The 18,704-nt window shown below is 39.4% G+C and overlaps 1 protein-coding gene and 1 long non-coding RNA gene across 13 annotated transcripts in view; both read right to left on the bottom strand.

Annotated features, from left to right (window-relative positions):
- The window catches only part of Esyt2 (extended synaptotagmin 2), a 95,731-nt gene that overhangs the window by 14,442 nt on the left and 62,585 nt on the right, over positions 1–18,704 (bottom strand). For 4 of the 12 annotated variants that reach the window (XM_063261796.1, XM_039112112.2, XM_063261800.1 and 1 more), the window contains 8 exons: positions 16,883–17,003; positions 14,336–14,512; positions 13,058–13,140; positions 10,106–10,154; positions 8,859–8,948; positions 8,305–8,400; positions 6,428–6,529; positions 3,041–3,103 (listed from right to left, as the gene is read on the bottom strand). In XM_063261796.1, coding sequence (XP_063117866.1) covers positions 3,041–3,103; positions 6,428–6,529; positions 8,305–8,400; positions 8,859–8,948; positions 10,106–10,154; positions 13,058–13,140; positions 14,336–14,512; positions 16,883–17,003 — 781 coding nt within the window. Of the gene's footprint in view, positions 1–97; positions 732–3,040; positions 3,104–6,427; positions 6,530–8,304; positions 8,401–8,858; positions 8,949–10,105; positions 10,155–13,057; positions 13,141–14,335; positions 14,513–16,882; positions 17,004–18,704 lie in introns of those variants that run through there. The other 8 variants (XM_063261797.1, XM_039112113.2, XM_063261798.1 and 5 more) reach the window with 5 other exon arrangements.
- Positions 3,137–6,421, bottom strand: LOC134479490 (uncharacterized). Its single transcript, XR_010052868.1, has 2 exons — positions 5,237–6,421; positions 3,137–5,107 (listed from the first exon to the last, which is right to left on the bottom strand). It is a non-coding gene; the product is annotated as an uncharacterized LOC134479490 (long non-coding RNA).

The raw sequence follows: 18,704 nt of genomic DNA, 5'->3' as shown, positions 1-18,704 counted from the left end.
CCCGCCACCATTATTATGCCCATCATGAAGCAAACTGAGACACGGTCAGTCACATGTTTGCATAACTTCAAAAGTAAGCTACTTTAAGGCAATACAATCTTTTAAAATTTAAAACTTTAATATTAACTACAGTTCTAAAAACTGACTTATTAAGATAACAAAAATGTAAGTGCAATCAACATAAATAAATAATAAAGAGAAGACAAATGTAAAAAACGTTAACTCAGAATACTTCTCCAGCTGCAGTATAAAACATTGGCTTCAAATTCACACCTTTACACCTTGAACCTACCACCATCCTGTTCAAGTAAACATTTATCAGACGTTGGATATTGCTTACCGGCTGCTAAGTAAACACCACCAGAAGAATAAATGTCAGTTTAGAATTATATGAAATTAAGCAAATATAAATATGATTTAAAAATTTGTAAACAAAAACTGACAAGAAGCATACTTTAGCGAGAGCTGATAGAAGGAAATACAGTAAAACACAAGAGATGTGGCATGAGGTTTATTTGTAACTTAGCCCCACAGAAAGATGCAGTTAAATGTTAATGTAAATTAGACGGTCACAAAAAGTATTTTAGTTAAATAATTTTAGAGTCAATCCTCAACACTGCAGCAATGACAGAAATAGATGTCAAAATCATTTGATTATTCAGAAGATATGACTGACCCAAACCTACTGTGATAATCTATTTTCTGGTTCATCTTTTTGATGTGAATGAATTCTGCAAAATGAAATAAATACTGTTAAAAATATCAAAGCCAACTGATTTTTCCTAAATTCATTTCCTCCTTCTTTAACATGAGAATTTCTAACCCTGAGCTGAGCACACAAGTCCTCTGGGAATAGGGATGCCATCTCACTTCTCCTCCTGGCTAGCTGAGAAACTGACTTTCAAGGAGGGCACACAGGCCTTGCCTATACTAAGTACAAGGTGTTCAAACTACTAGGAGAAGTTACACAGTTCTAGAGCATAAAATCACACTGATTCAAGTCACGTCTACCCCAAGGTACATGAATTTATTTTGTTTGGTTTTTTTTTTTGTTGTTTTGTTTTGTTTTTTTAGTTCTTTTTTCTTTTTTTCGGAGCTGGGGACCGAACCCAGGGCCTTGCGCTTTCTAGGCAAGCGCTCTACCACTGAGCTAAATCCCCAACCCCATGAATTTATTTTGGTACATGAATTTATTTCTAACTAATATTAAGACTGTATTTGTGAAAATGGAACCATTCAGTTTTAAAGATTTAATGAATCTACAATTTTATGGTGAGTCTCCTTCTAATATTTTTAAAAATAAAATGAAGTTTATAACTGATAACATTAAAAACCGGCCTCTGAACAATTTGCAGTTGTCACTGCCTTAATTAATTTATTGTGCATACTTTTGTGAGTGTGTGTGTGTGTGAATGCCACATTAAAATCTATTCATTCTAATCTAAAGTGGCAGTAAATATAAAATAAATATATTTAGCTGGCACTTTTATAATCTTTTTAATGGTTTGTAGCATAAGGGTGTGCCTTAACACAGATGGTTTAAATTATATAATTATATATATATATATATGTATGTGTGTGTGTGTATATATATATATATATATATATATATATATATATATATATAAAAACTTTTAAAAATCATTAAGTTTTCTACCATAAAAGAACACTTAAATTACAGAAGCACATGTCGAAAGTACAAAATTTGATAAAAAACATATAGTCTTTTAGGTCACATGTGGAACTTAACATACTATATAGACATGATCTCCCAAAACATAGTCTTATACTGTTGAGATTAAATCTCTTCTTCTTAACTCTTGTCTACTGAGACTACTGAATCTACGTTTCAGCCTTATGTCTACAAAGGAGGCAAAATACCATTTTTAGAACTTTTTAGGCGTAAATGAGCTGATGTGTTAAGCCAGATAATTATAGCACACCTATTTATCTACCTATCACATATTTTTTATATGTAATATTTTAATTTCCTTGCTAACCCCATGAAGAAGATATTATTTCCACCCTGTAAACAGGATATATTAAATACTGTCTTTGAGTCACAATGCTGAGCTACAAGACTTCAGAGCCTTCCTTCCTGACCTCTATTCTCTGTTGTCTAATAAGACAGCAAAAGAATGGTGAGCAAAGAATGCTGCTACAGGCCCCTTCCTAAGTAGCCCTAGGTCCCAACTATGCCGAGGCATAGTTGTTTCAGCCATGTGTTAACCAGCACTCTCAGGGTACAATGGATGCCCTACTAAAACTACACCATTTTTCCCTTAGTTCAGGTCACAGTAAGGTTTACAAATATGGTATTAGATAACTCACTGACAGTCTCCTCCATTTTAGAAATTTAACTTACTTTGCTAGATGAAACTGATTAAAATATTCCTATTTTTTTTTTGGAATATTCTTAAGACAATTATACTTAAAATGTTCCTGGCTCTTACTGTAATTAAAGTTTAATTAAGAACAAACATTAACAATTTAGCCAGAGAATATAAGCTATTGAATTATCTTGGATATGAAGTGGAGCTTAGTTTTCAATATACCTCATTTGATAAAAATTGAACTTTCTGGAAAGATCTATCACCCAAGCCCACAGCACCAAAGCCATGAGGTTGATTCAGTGAGACCCTACTCAACATATTGGAAGAGGCAATTCCTTAAGTATGCATCACCAACAGTTTGCAAGGTTCATCTTTAAATCACAATGTAAAATTTGGTTAAGATTTTAAAAAGAACTTTTAGATTGCCACTCACAAGTTCAAATTCAAGCAAAACACAATAAATATTTCAATGGTTTTATGACAGAATGAAATCTAAATTTCATATATTGAAATTTTAAAATTTAACTGTGGTTGATATCATTTCTTTTAAGTAAAAATTCTGGGAAAACAAAAGTAGGATCTCTACTTTTGGACAATCATTAGCTAGGGTGGGAGGTCACCTGCCCACACATTTAGGAAAGCCAAAGTACCATCTCTTTCAATATGTCTTGATTAGCACTGCAGCCTCAAGGGAACACTCCGTTTACCTTTAAAGCTCTCTGAACTGCAGACTTCTTCAAGACACCAGGGTTAAAGTCTAATGGGTTACTCTTTCAGGTCAGAAGAAAATGAATACACCAGGGTTAATAAAACATGCAATGAGGAGTTTATGTAAGGTTAATGACACAAAAATTCATGAGAACAAATACTTAAACTAGACCAAAAATCATACAAACTGCCAGATTTACACTCAAGATTTACCATGACTGATACTCTAAAATACTAGGACACCGTCCTCATCCTTGGTAACCTTTCACTTCTTCACCTCTGATTTTTAGTGTTATCAGAAATCTACAGTGCGACTTGAGGAAAGGCTCTGCTTACTATCCTTTGCCCGAGACCCTAATGTCACCCACAATTAGGGGTTTAATATGAAGTACAGTGGCAACCATGCCTTCCATACTGGTGCTGGTGGAGCTGGTCCCCCTCTGGTGACCGACACCATTGCAATGCCATCTGTGTTTTTGCTATAGCATCATCCAGAGATGAAGCCTATCTCTTTTGTAAACTCCTGAGGTACTGAGGCACTGGCAACAAAACCATCATAAGTTTCTCCTGGGTTTAAGTACATTTTACTGTTCTAGGGTGTATGTCCTCCTGACTGAAGTTTTTCAGCTAGTTGTCTGCTCATTCTCAAACCATTTGTTTTAGAAGCTATCAGAATTCACATTTGAGGTTAAAGGTTTTTGCCACTTTAGTTGTAACTGACTTAAAATGACATTAAATTTGATTCTTAATTTTTATTTTTTTAAATGTTTTATTAAAGCTAAGTTTTATGAAAGAAGATGGAGAAATAGCTTCCCAGTCTTCTATGGTATAAGAGAAGTGAGAGGTAAAGGACCTAGCTGGGCTCCTGTTATACTAAGTGGGTCTAAATCTAGACAATTCATTCAAGCAGGGCTACAGGGCTCTCCAAAGACCCCTAACGAGCTCCTGCCTCTGTGTCAGGACGAGCCTGGCCAGGCACCCCCTAACGAGCTCCTGCCTCTGTGTCAGGACTCCTGCCTCTGTGTCAGGACGAAGCCTGGCCAGGCACTCCCTAAGTAGCTCCAACAAAGCATCTGGTTCAGAGGGAGCCTGACTGACGCTCTCCAGGTATGGAAGGGCCTCTCCTGAAGCTCACACTGGATAGAAGCAGCTGGACCAAATGGACTTTTATTCTAGCATGCATCAATTATTGAGAAACAAAAACAACAGTGGCGGTGTGAATTAGGAGTGCGACAGCTGTGTGAGGTCACAGAGAACTGTATGGCACAAGGGGTAGGGAAAGACTAGCTACTGAAATAATTACTGAAATACTGGCAGATGTCTATACTGTAAGGTTCAGAAGTCAGGTGCCATGTACCATGTATTCCTGGGCCTCTCGGTCACTGCAGACAGCAACACGTGTCCTTCTCCCCACCCCCAATAAAGAACCACGCACTAGGGATAGAGGTCACTTGATTCTGCTTGCCTAGCATAGAGGAGGCCCTGGGCTCAGATCCCAGTACCTCAAAAAAATCTGAACTGTGGTGCATACCTATGGTCCCAGTAGATGAAGGATTATCAGAAGTTCAGGTAGTTCAGGACACACTGGGATATATGAGACCCTATCGCAAACAAAACCTAAAATTACCTGTAAAAAGTGTATTTGTCCTTACGGGTCTGCTATGGTAGCTATGGCATAGTCGTGTTCTTACGTGTAAGGAGGGCAAGCGTGGAGACACCATTCATCTCAGGTAATCTTCACTCACTCACAGGGTTAAGAGAACAGGAGCAGTGAGCATTCTACAGTGATAAGGTCCCAGACCTCGGGTCTTAGTCAGCCACATGCTCTGTGTTGTCTTTACACTGGAAACCAGTGAATAAAAAGTGTGTATGCGTTTACTCCACAGAGTATTCTATGTGGTGTGCACATCTTCATCATGCAGCTCAACATGACTTTGAAGAGAATGAATCCTGAGAGTCTGAGCATTGATGTCAGAACTACAAAGCAACTCGAGCCGACTCAAAAATATGTTCTTTGTACAAAAAAAAAAAAAAAAAAAAGGCAGTTATAGATTAAGAAGAGGGACCTGGGGCTGGGGATTTAGCTCAGTGGTAGAGCGCTTACCTAGGAAGCGCAAGGCCCTGGGTTCGATCCCCAGCTCTGAAAAAAAGAACCAAAAAAAAAAAAAAAAAAAAAAAAAAAAAAGAAGAGGGACCTAAAAACCTTACTGGAGACACACTGACAGAATTACAGATTGGCCTCATCACTTACATGAGTTTTTGATGACATTTTTCCTAAGAAGACAGAAGCATAACCATTTTCTAAAAAGTGATGGCTTCTACTGGCATTATCATTCTGAGGTTCTCCCTGCCACCCCTTTCTGGTTCTGTTTTTGAGAGAGGGCCACAATACTGAAAGAGGAAATGTTCGTGCCTTAACCCCTAGAGTGCAGGCGTTACAGGAGGACATGCCTCTACACAGGCTTTCTTTTGCCTTTTAAAACAGCCTTAAGCAGATTGAGTACAGAGTTAGAGACGTCAAGGAGCTGCTTATTAGCAGTGTGACTGGCCTCTTCTTCAGGGAACTGTTTTTCTTTGTCCATGAAACAGGGCTATATACCCACATTCCCTTCCTTAAGAAGTCTCAAAAAAATCTCACTAATTATACTAATCTAAAGGGCGATTCTGTACACTAATTAGTAGACTAGAGGGTCTGTTGTAGTTTTCTATGACCCCAGAGGAAATTAACTCAGCAGCCACCAGAGAGCCTTGAACAGCACAGGAGTTGAAACAGCAGGCAGGTGATGGGAGCAGGTATAATGCCATCAAACTTGGGGAACTCTTTTAAGTTGCTAGAAAGAAAGAAATCATGGACCCCCTATAGCTTTCTTCTGCAGAGGCTCTGGCTGGGCTATGAGGCAAAAGCAGGCTCTACATGATGTGCAGACTCGTGGCTTCATGTGACCGACCATAACTGGTGACAGAGAGGACATGGTGGTGTGGACTAGAAGACCACCTAAATTCTAATGCTGCTATCCTTCTTGAGGAGGAAAATTAGATTCAGACAAGTTTTGTGAAAGTTAGAGCAATGTTTGTATCTCTTCTTGAGATGAACCCCAAAATCAATTTAACCTTATGCCTTTGTATGTCCCTCAGGACTATTAAACACTACGGACGAGCAGCAGTAGAGTTAGTTCACGTTAGTTCATCTCATGTCAGATGGACTCCCGACATCTCAGCACAGTCACATTTGACAAAACCAGCATCAAATGAAGACACGGTAACTGAAGTCATGCAAAAAAATGAAACCATCATGCACAACATTCCAGTGAGCAGACTGCACAGAAGCTCCAGGCCACACTCGGGCAGTCTTCAATGAACACAGAAGAAGGAGCTGGAGGACTCACAAATAGTGCTCTATAGACTGAGGTAGTATTCTCACAAAACACTAGTCCCGACGCTCGCCTCTCTTTTAAGTAGCCACACCCAAAGTTTCCCTCGTAGATACTCTTAGGAAAATGGAGACAGGAAGAGAAAGCAAAGAATGGTGGATTGTGGTCAGTGGGCACACACCAGAAGCACAGATAAACAGGGTGCAGAGAGAGTCAACGGATCCCAGGACAGACAGGGACTGGCCAGCAAAGCCTCCTCATTAAAGCCAACAAGCAGCAGGAGTGGCTTTGCGGATCCTTTGCCTCTGATGGGCACAGCACACTGTGAGTGAAGTTCTCTCGGAACAGAACAGAGGAGTAGCACGTGCCCCCTCATGAGCTCCTGGCTGGGACATTATCTGCATTTCAAATGGAAGTGACAAAACACACGGCTTTACAGAAAAGCCCAGTCTCTTTTTTCAACTATAATCATCACTAGTGTCTATATCCTAAACTGTGTAATTCACTTCTTTTAAAACATTTTTTACATGTATTTAGTTGGGGTTGGGACTTGTCATGGCATTCATGTGGAGGTCAGAGGACAACCCCAAGGAGTCAGTTCTCTTCTCCCATCATGTGAGCTTTGGGAACTGAACACAGGTGGCCAGGTTTGAAAGCAAGTGCATTTTACACACTGAGCTATCTTGCCAACCGGACCTTCCCTCAGGCATTATAAAACACTGCAACTTTTATATCAAATATTGTTGTGGTCAAAAGCAGAAAGCTCTACTCTGTGAGGAATTCTACAGAAAGGCTACATAACAATAAAGTAGATATTCCAAAACTGAAATAAAAATAGGTATAGTCACAGACTTTAGTGGAAAGACTGGTTGAAAGATTAAACTATTTAAGAAAGGGTATGTATTAGCAAAACAATAACTATATATTCCTATTACAAAATGGTCAATCATATTTCAATTGTTAAGTTGAAATAAAATGTACTAATGTACAAATAATATTAATATCATTTTTTTTGTTCACAAAGCTCAAATAAACATAAACATTTCAAAAACTAAAAGGTGTTGAATGATGCAATTTCATAAGCTAACAGGATAAAAGTCCCAGAAAGACTGTTAGGCAAGATAAGCACAGTGCTTGCTTGCTTTGTTTGGAGTTTGTTCACAAATGCACTTACATGACTGAGCGTTTACTATGAAGGAAGGAGTATGCAGTGGACAATCTTGGTGGGTACCCCACCTGTAACTGATGTCAGTGTTCTTTCTTTCAACAAAACTAGCTGTTGACACAATGACATACAGAATGCCCTCAAATGCAAGCACATTGGCACCTAAAATGTTACTTAATAATGTAGAATTTATAATGAGGATAATATTACTTTAGCTAGGGGGGTTTACAGCAGGACAGCAAAAAATTCACTACCCCTAACATGTTCAAATTACTTTTTATTTTATAGCTTTTCCCTCCTAAAACCAAAACAATCTGATATAAACAAATAAACAGGCTTTTAAGTTAAACATTATTATTTGACACTGTCTGTGTCTTTGTTCAGTCAGAGTATCCCAGGTACCTGAAGGTCAGCACACCTACCTGGAGGCATTAATAGTGTTCCACTTTAACCCTGAGGAGAGTCACCGCTCAGCAGCTCACTCTCCACTGTGCTATACCTAAGACACACTTAGGGCTTGTGTTCAGAGCTGCTTCATTTACTCCTCATGTTAACAGGACGACTAGGCTATAACAATTAGATAAAAATGCGCATGTGCAAAGCAAATCTACCTTACGCCCCTCTCTCTGTAGCTGCCACACAAGACTAGGTAATATATTGTAGCTGGACAAAGTAGTAGTGTCCAAGTAAGAAACAGTCTCACAGGAGTTAGTTCTGTATTACCTACCGGAAGGTTCCGTGCAGAATCCAAATACAAGATCAGCAGTGCAGATGAAAGGCCATCATTGGCTTGATCCTTGTCAGCTCTGATGTCTGCCAGCACCTACGTGGTTCGAGAAAAGTCTCAGTGAGCATGTGTCTTCAAGAGTGCACAAGAGTGAATGTGTGTCTACAAGAGTGCAACTATCTTCACTAGACTGTGCTCAAGAAGATAAAAGTCACAAACAATCTAATATATACAGCAGAACAAGAATTGGACTGATGTCTGCCAAATGACAAGACTATTATTCATACAAACCAATTAAAATCAAGCACTAAGATGACATACAGCCCTTCAAGTTCCTGTGCTACCACAAGCATAAAATTTAAAGGTCTCAGAACAGGTAATGACCTATAAATTGTATTATCTATACTTTTATTCCTGTTTACCATTGTAGTGACTTATGGTAAATAATTAAAATTACTAATGCAATTTTTTAAAAATAAGTACCAACACAATCAAAGGGAATGGTCCTAACAATCAGGGGTAGGTGGTCACGAAGAGAAGACGCTGCACAGCACCTTGTCAAGGTTTGCGGCATCAGGCATCAGTGTAAGCCACTCCAACTTCAAATGTAGCTTTCCTTTGGGGACCTCGTCCAGAGTGAACCACTGCAGACAAAGTGTTTAAGTTCAGCAAAAGTGTTTCTGGAATTCTGATTAAACCAAGTCTAAAAATGTTGCAAGTTGCTCACTGACCTTGTGGCACCAACATTTCTTAACTGGCCCTGAAGGAGCACATTTTATGTCTCATGCTCCAATGTGCAGGGTTGGTCAGACACCATCTCAAAGACCCCTATGCCCTTAGGATGTAAGGAGAACTGTCGCTACACACAGGTTCAAGAGCTACAGTACTGTCCAGAACTAACAAGGCTTATGTCCATGTATATGGACTCACACAGGATTTAGAGGTCAACAGTGTATAGCATTCATCCCAAAGACTAAATAGCAGAATCAAGTTCAGACACTTGTTTTTTTCTACTACTATACTTCATTGCTATACATCAATTGATAAAACAGTGCATAGTTGTTTCAGTTTAAAAGTAGTTAAACAACAACCATCAAACACTCAATGCTAAAAAGGAGTGCCACGGGCAGGATTCTGCCTCTCCTGTTCACCATTGTGCTCAGTGACTGGCACCTAACAGATGTACAAGAAACACTGAGAAATGGACGGAAGCACGCCATGGTGGGGGAAAGGGTGCTGCTGCGAACAGAGGGGTAGCACCAGCTTAGCTGATTAGGCTACATTTGCCCAAGTCTCACCCATCTTTTATCTTTCAGAAGCTATTGTGCAGGTTTCCTTTATGTATTTTCTTTTTTTTAATGCATTATGAATCACTCTCCCTGCTTGAAGTAATAACCTTTTGCTGCAAATTATTAGTGCATTTGCAGGAATCTTTTACGTTCTGACAGCTCTGTGCATCTCTGCTATTCACTCCAACTACGGCAAAAATTTCCAACTGTAAACTTTTTACCACCTTTGCCCTAATTCTTCCAAGGCATCATAGTCTGTCCACAATAAAAGTCAGGTTTACAGTGTGTGCTCACCCACACTTTCTGTGCAGGGCTTTGCACATGCTAAACAAGCACACTACTACTGAGCTATACCCTTACATTTCAAACATTTGTGTAGTGAATATTGTTCCTTGGGTGGTAGCTAAACTTCTCACACTAGGTAGGTAGGTAAAAGCAGTAGGTCAATGATTCTGGCACACAGGAAGTACTTACAGTGTTTATTAAGTGGACCAAAGTCAAGGGAAACTTACTTCATCTAAAAGGCGCTCCTTCTCAACTTCAATAAGATCAATCATAAGACTATAAGAATAAAACAACAAAAATTTTAGAACATAGAAATGCGCTTTCTTCCAACTGAAGAAGTTGAGCATTGTCTATGAAAAAGTACTCTAGAAATGAAAAAAAAAAAAAAAAGAAAAGAAAAAAACCCAATACAATTTACCAGGAAACTTTCCTCAATGCTTCCTACAACTTATGTCCAAGAAAATCAAGAGTAAGAAATAACAGGGTTAAATTTTTGTGTCAAAGTATTGAACACATACACTAGGCTAACACTGTCAGGGCTCATGTGTGCATGTATGTGGAGGCCTATGACTAATGTCAGGAACTGACAATGTTCACACATGTGGAAGCCTAAGACAAACATACATCAGGAGTCCTCAAACACTCATCCATTACAATAGTCTTCCAGCTGAACCCAGAGCCTGATACGGCTGGTTTAAATAGTAGGCTTGTTCTGGCCATCTTTGGTCTCTGTCTTCCAATTGCTAGAATTATATGGAGCTGCAATGCTCTTCTGGCATTTATGTGGGTTCTGGGTCTGAACTTTAGATTCTCAAGCTTATGTGGCAAGTTCTTCATGCACTGATCTCCCCAGCTGCAGATGATTTTCTGTTTCTTAGACAGGGTCTCACTATGTAGACGAGGCTGGATTTTAACTCAAGTGACCTGCCTGCCTTTGCTTTCCAAGTACTAGTATAAAGGTGTGCACCACCATGCTTAGCTAGCTGATGGGTCTTGACATGCTATCCTTTAGTTCTATCATCATCACTGTGGACAGTTATTTGCACAATGAATTATAAGTCCACACTACAGCAAGCTCTTTAGCAGGTTTAAGAGATTTAAGAGAAGGTTCTGTTACCACTAAACAATGCTGCTTAATTCAATCTTAGCACTACCACACTGGAGCCAGAAATGATGATGAAGGGATTAGTCTACTTGAGCTTTGGAATGCATCTCCTTTCTCCCTTACAATCTAGGTTCCAGGGTCAATCAGTCCAGTCTTAGCCCTAGTCAATGACAGCGTGCTCCTAGTTACTTAGTCAATGACAGCGTGCTCCTAGTTACTTCACCAGACTCTCATCTACAGGCTTACGTACTATTTGATCGCACCATGTTCTTGCTCCTACCTAGCCTATGTATGCAATCACAGATTCTGAGATCACAGCACAATACATGGGTCTTAGAGATTCTCAAGTCAGAGAATAACATACAAGACTATACTTGACGAGGCATAATCCTTGGTAATGTAACCTAATCCTTCACTATCCCCTCCACAAGAAACTCAATTACATAATGTTAATTACATAGACATTATGTGTGCACATGCAAACATACACACGATATCTCGCTGACCTAGAATAGAACTTACCAAGTACTTTAGGCTGGCTCTCATTAGCCCCAGGGATATACTTGTCTTTGCTTTCCCCATGTAATCCCCAGGGATTACAAGTATGTGTCAGTATGCCCCAATTCTTTTTTTAAGATTTATTTTATCTATGAGTACACTGAAGCTGTTTTCAGACACACCAGAGGGAGGCATTGGATCCCATTACAGATGGTTGTGAGCTACCATGTAGTTGCCACGAATTGAACTCAGGACCTCTGGAAGAACAGTCAGTGCTCTTAACCACTGAGCTACCTTTCCAGCCTTTTTTGGTGGTTGGGGGGACATGGTTTCTTGTACTTTCAATAAAAGCATTCTAAACACTAAGCCAATGGTTCTCAGACTTCCTAATGCTGTGACCATTTAATATAGTTCTTCATATTGTGGTGACCCCCAACCATAAAATTATTCTCATTGCTATATGACATTTATTTTACCACATATGTGGAGGCCTGAGATATACCCACATACTGGGACAGTAAATACCAATTTGTTTATTCCAGTTGAAGAACTAATAAAACAGACAGCCATGAACCATCTGACATGGGTGCTAAGAACTGAACTTGGGAAGAGTAGCAAGTATTCTTAACCACTGAGCCATTTCTCACAAGATGTAAAAAGCACAGAATAACAGACTTTATTGTGGACACACTATGATGCACTGGCGGCATTAGGGCAGAGATGTGTAGAGTTCACAGTAATGGAGATTACAGTATGATGACTGGAACTATTTTTATAAATACAATTTGCTTCTGGAATGAATCATGAGAAGCATTCCAACCGAGCTATCTTCTCAGTCCTGGAAACATATTTTTTAATATTTATTTTTGCTACCTTACTATGTGTGTATGTGTGTGTAAAAACCAGGTGTGTGCAGGGGCCCACAGAGGCTAGAGTGCAGTTTCAGGCAGCTGTGAGCCATCTGACTCGGGTGTTGGGTACTGAGGACTCTTAACCACTGAGCCATCTGTCAGTCAGGAAGTTTTTTTTTTTTTTTTTTTCCCAGAGCTGGGGACCGAACCCAGGGCCTTGCGCTTCCTAGGCAAGCGCTCTACCACTGAGCTAAATCCCCAACAGTCAGGAAGTTTTTTAAAGTCCATTTTCCCAGTTATATTAGCTCTCCAACTGGAGTAAACAACTCTTATTTACCATCCCAGTATAGGTTCATGCTACGTGACTGCACCCTAGCAAACTGAGATGCTTAAAGCTAAGCCCACATTTACAACCTCGAAGGAAGTAGTTTCAGACTTCCCTGCACAAAGAGGGGATTGGGGGGGGGGGGCAGCGAGGGAGCTGCATTCACCAGCTCTCCAGCTTGCTCAGTCTAACTGGGAGGTGGTGGTGGTGGAATGGACCTTAGTGCGAGCCATTGTGCTGGACAACAGAGTGTTTTTAGAAGTAAAAAACTTTTAAAAATATGTAGTAAAATAGATGTCCTATGTAAAGGTCATTTAAAATGTATATATGTAAATAAATGAATCTTAAAGTTTGCACCAATGAGAGTGATTAGAAGGGTGTTCCCAAGCTCTTTCTTCACCTTCCTAAGAAGTCATCCTTGTCTGGATCTTCATCAAAGAGCTCAATCTCCAATTCTTGTCCAGGGTGTTCATAGACTAAAGCCTGAAAATGAACGGTTAGCAGTTAGGCAGCTTTACTACCCCATCAGATACTAAGTATGATGATTATAACAGATACTACCGTGCACTTTCTCTTGTGGTAAGCAGTTTTAAAAGTGTACTTCTTCCTGTCAGAACACACACACTTCTTGATGACTAGGCCATTCTAAAATATTTGCCCACAGAGCAAGGCCTCCCTGTTTCTGGTTATCTGAAGTCTGTGTCAGCGGGCCAAGCATAAACCCCTGAAACTAGGTGGCAGTGTGAAGTCACCTATACCAAAGATCTAAGGTGAAGATGCAGGAAATAGTCCTAAACTCTGAACTGGCGCCATTTAGATGCTAATCTTGAAAACCACTGAGCCACTAAGAGTACAGAACTGCCAGGTGACAGAGGCCTGAGGTTGGCAGGAAAGGGTAGACTACAGCACTGTTCTCAACAATTCTGTCCTCTGAAAACTTCTAGTTTTGGATCTAGTAATGTATGCATATGGCAGCATACTTAAGGAGCACTACCTATAGCACTACACTCAGTTGCCCAGGCCTGTCCCGGTCAAGAAATTCAATGGAATGACCATAAAGTCAAGTAGATCCTAGCTGGGTGTGGCGATGAACACCTGTAAGTGCTTGGGAGGCTTACAGAAGCAGAAGAATCAGAAGTTACAGGCCAGTCAAAGATATAAATAAATAAATAAATACACACACACACACACACACACACACACACACACACACACACACACCCCATTTCAAGGGAAGGAAATAAAATGTCAAAAAACAAAAACAAAATAATAAAACAATAAAATGAAAACAAAATGTAACAAAAAATAATATCAGTTATCTATCCACTGAGATATAAAGCTGTCTAGATATATTAAATGAAAATGTATAAAACAGTATAGTTCTATGTTTATGTGTTTTAACCACATACAATATTTTGTAATCACAAAAACCTATTTATATTAAAAATATATTGCTATGAATCATTGCGGTAGCCTTACGCAACTACCGCTTAAAACTATCATGTATTCACATTACAAGACTGTTTTGAGGAAGGAGAGAAAGTACAAAATTTCTCAAAAATGAGAAATTAAGAAACCTTCAAAAGTAATCCAAGTCAGCCACACTTTGGTGTGGCAGGTCTGGAATAAGATTGCTTGTGCCCTCTCTCAGTTACCATGCCTTGATCCCACTGCTCACCTCATATACTTCATTCCATTTTGGACTAAGGTTCTCTTTGACGACCTTGCTCTGGAAGATTTGGTTGCCCACCCGGATGATTCCATAGGGGTCTGATTTTCCCTTGACAAGGCCTTTAAGGTAGGTGTCTTTTCCCTGAAGATCTTGAGCTTCAATAAAATGAATCCTTAGGACACCCTGAAGGGAGGAACAAACAACTGACCATTTGCTGTGGAAGACATATTATATACATATACATATACATATATATATACATATACACATACACATACATATACATATACATATACATATACATATACATATATATGTATACACACACACACACACACACACACACACACACCTCAGTAGAGACTATGACTGCTCAGCTGTTACATGAAAACGAGAACAGTATGTCATCCCACTAGATGGTAAGACTGTTGATTGGCAGCAAGGACTCCTCAGCAGAAATGCAGTGAGAGTCTCAAGTCTTCTTGGTAGAAGGAACACTGCTTGCAGAGGGACCAATGGGGCAGCATGCTTATCCCCAGGAAGCTGATAACACGTGGCCACAAGACTCACCAAAAATTATTACCTTCTGAGACTGAGTAGGAAATAACTAACATGCTGGGGTATATCAGACTGGCTACTAAGCATTTCTTATTCAGCAACCATGACATTCAACTTTTAGACCAATTTATGTAATACTGTTATCAAGCCTACTTTATAAAGGAAGAAACTGAAACTTTGAGGTAAGTAGTGCTCATCAAAAATAAACAGTTCTTCCCCAAAGTCATTTTATTTGTAAGAGAAAACTATTTACTCATTTCTTTTATGACAAATAAAGTTTGGTGATATTATTCCTCCAAATGTTTAAAAAAAACTACAGGCTAATATTCCTGGCTTCTGAGGACAAGACAAGCTTCTCTACAGATGAACACACTTTAGAAAGCACTAAAAGACTCTTGCCTATAGTGGTGTATGTCTACAGCTTTAAGGTCAGAGAACAAAGACTGTTAAGATCTAGGTCAGCTCCAGTGTTTATTGTACTTAATGCACAAAACAAATTTTTATATTTTAAAGAAAGTTTCTTTTTTTATATGTAGTGTTATCACATCATCTGAATACCTACAATATAATTTTATCATCAAATTAAATGGAGTGTGCTTTCTTTAAAAAAAAAAAAAAGGTAAGGAGCAGGCTGAGAACATGAGTCTTGGGCTTGAGCCTCAGCAGCAAAGTGAGATAAAAAAGAAAGAAGGATATGTGTGTGTGTGTGTGTGTGTGTGTGTGTGTGTGTGTGTGTGTGCGCAGAGCATGCATCTATATGTATGCATGCTAACACATGTCTGTCCATTTGGGTATTGTTGAAATTTAAATGAAAAAAGTAAAAAGCATCAAGGTAATGTTATTTCTACTTCAGGAAATAAAACTGAAAACTACACAGCCATCAAACGGCACCAGCTACCTTCTCCTGTTTTAGTAAACGCAAAGAGAACAGTATGTACCCTTGTAGACAGGCCAGTGTAGTACTGTTTCCTTGACATCTGTGGGTCCATAACAACTGGCTGATACTTAGACCTGCCCTCTAATAACCAGAGCAACACTTCCCCTTTGTCTGCAGCTGTTCTGTTTACTCAAGGGGACTCCACAGACATTTGACCTAGATCCGTGCTCCACATTTTATAGGAACTGAAATATATACAGTCACATGCCCAGTAGTACCTCCACACTTAAAATTTGTTTTTCCCTTTTTTTTTAGCGCAGCTGTTATGCAAGGGCCTCTTCTGTCACTGTGGAGCATGGCCCCAATAGGTTCACGTATTTAAATGTTTAGGGAGTGGCACTATTTGAGAGGATTAAGAGGCGTGACCTTGCTGGAGGAAATGGGCGCTGGGGGTTCGGATGCCCAAGGCAGGCCAGTGCTACTCTCTTTACACGCCTGCACGTCAGCATCCTTCCCACCATGCACCATGCTGAAAACGGACAAATCTGTGAGCCGGTCTTAATCAGACGGCTTCCTTTTCCTTTATGGGAGCCGTTGTGGCCATATCTCTTCACAGCAAGACTAACGTCCCTGACAACTCTGTGTGTGTATGTGTGCGTGTGCATGTACATGTATAAAGTAATCCAGAGATAGTCCATTCCAATGCCTGAGAAGAAATTTACACTCATCATCATATCAGAATTTTCACTGTATTATCAGAATTATCTCACTTGTTGTTGACAATAATTATATCATCACAGAAGAGAAATAGAGCATACACCTCCTGAGATGACTGTTGTCTATTGCTATTCTTCTGACTCGTGACTATATTTGTAGAATGAGCCCTACTGGCACCCTGAAGAAACATGTCTGAAGCATAAGAACTCCTGAGGTCTCTGGATAGCTTTAGGGTCAGAGACTTCCTAGAGCATCTCTGGGGATGCAGGGCAGCTAGCAATGTATCACACAAGTGGCAAGAGGGCTGTCCAGAACCACAAGGTAAGTCTAAAGGTAACACTCTGTGCTTAAACAGGTCCTAGTATAGCTTTAGACACTAGTGGATAGAAATGCACGCTTACCTTTGGTATGGGAAACCGCAACTGCGCTATCTGAACTTCACTGACAAGAGGAACGGTGATTCGATTGGGAAGTACTAGATAGTTTGATATTATATCCAAAATGATAGTATCAGATAAGCCGCTATTAGTTGGGAGATAAAGAACAAACAATTAGATAAATAATTTATATATTATACCAATGGGGATGGGGAGATGCATATATATATATATATATATATATATATATATATTCACACACAAACTCATTTCATGCTTAGTGTTATATACTGCTTCCAAGAAGTAAAATAAATTAGTTGTTTTTTCTTCATCCTGTAGACATAATTCTACGTATGTAAATAATTTTGATCTACTATTATATCACTGTAAAGTAAACTTAGTGATATGAATAAAAAACTATAGGAAAGCATTTTATATCTACTTTTGCCTTTTTTTTCAAGGGAGATATGAGAATTAAACAGTGTGTGCATGAGAATACTTTTGGAGACATATCCATGCAAGTTTCCTTATTCTAAAGAGCTTTTACTAAAAAGGACCATGATTACTGCCAGAATCTTCTGGTGTTAAGTTACTAGCATATGTATGTGATTACACATGTAAATATGTCCTGTCAGTCATCATAATCACTTAAGCAAAACTGATCCATGTGTGACAATAGGTATGGGCCTTTCTTCATAAGTCTTTTGGTTCAATAAAAGAAAAGGACTCCATCTCACACAGCACCATTCCTCCTATCGGTGGGCCATCTGTTAATGCTTCTGAAGAGCTGTGAAGGTGTGTGCTGGCAGGTACTGCACGCCTGCTCCTCTGTAAGGAGGTAAGGATCCTACGCAGCCTTAAACCAACACTTTCTTGCCTTCAGCATTTCTCCTTAAAGGAACTGCTTTTGTTTATACTGAAATACCTGCTAAAACAGAAGATCCCTTCCTAACGAAGCGTTCTGCATATCCTCACTGCTGGGATAACAGTACTTGCCTTTAGCTGGCAGTACTATGCCTAGAAACTGGCAGTCCCAGCTGTCCCTGAGTCCAATATTCCAGCAGCTACACAGCACTCTGCACAATTATCAGGTGTAGATGCCACTCTCAGACCCCTCCCCAGCATCCAAGCATCCACGACTTTTCTTGCAGACATTGGCTTCCAAGTCTGCTTTTCAATAATGTTGTGCACATACCACCATCCTCTGCCTCTCCTGACCCAGAACCTTATCCTCTTTCATATTCTCTATATAGTATAAGCTCTTTTACTGAAATCTAAGAGGGATTTTATATCATGACAACAAAAATGTCTTGCACAGTGAACTGATTCAGACATTATTCCTATTTTGTAATGACTCAGATTCGTTTTGTAACCCATGAATACAACATATATACTATCTTACAAAGCCTGGAAAGATTGGACTCAATTACTAAATGTTTACCTTTTGTGAATATTTTTTTAATTTATTTATTTCATGTATATGAGTACATTGTAAGCTGTCTTCAGATACACCAGAAGAGAGCATCTGATCCCATTACAGATTGTTTTGAGCCACCATGTGGTTGCTGGGAATTGAACTCAGGACCTCTGGAAGAGCAGCCAGTGCTCTTAACCACTGAGCCATCTCTCTAGCCCTTTTTTGAATATTTTAAATAAGGTATGCTTGATAGGGCTTCACATAGTGCGGGAGAGCCTACACTTGCTGTGTGGACCAGAATAACACGGAACTTCGGCTCTTCCCACCCTCCCGTGCACGGGGTTCCTGACACGTATGTACTACTGTATCCATCTGGCTTAACAGGAAATCATGGTCTCAAGATCAGCCATCTCAATTTTACATTATATT

The sequence above is a fragment of the Rattus norvegicus genome, chromosome 6, assembly GCF_036323735.1.
Source record: "Rattus norvegicus strain BN/NHsdMcwi chromosome 6, GRCr8, whole genome shotgun sequence".
NCBI classification, from domain to species: domain Eukaryota; kingdom Metazoa; phylum Chordata; class Mammalia; order Rodentia; family Muridae; genus Rattus; species Rattus norvegicus.
The sequence above is the reverse complement of the archived record's forward strand: the minus strand, read 5'-3'. Positions and strand labels throughout refer to the sequence as shown.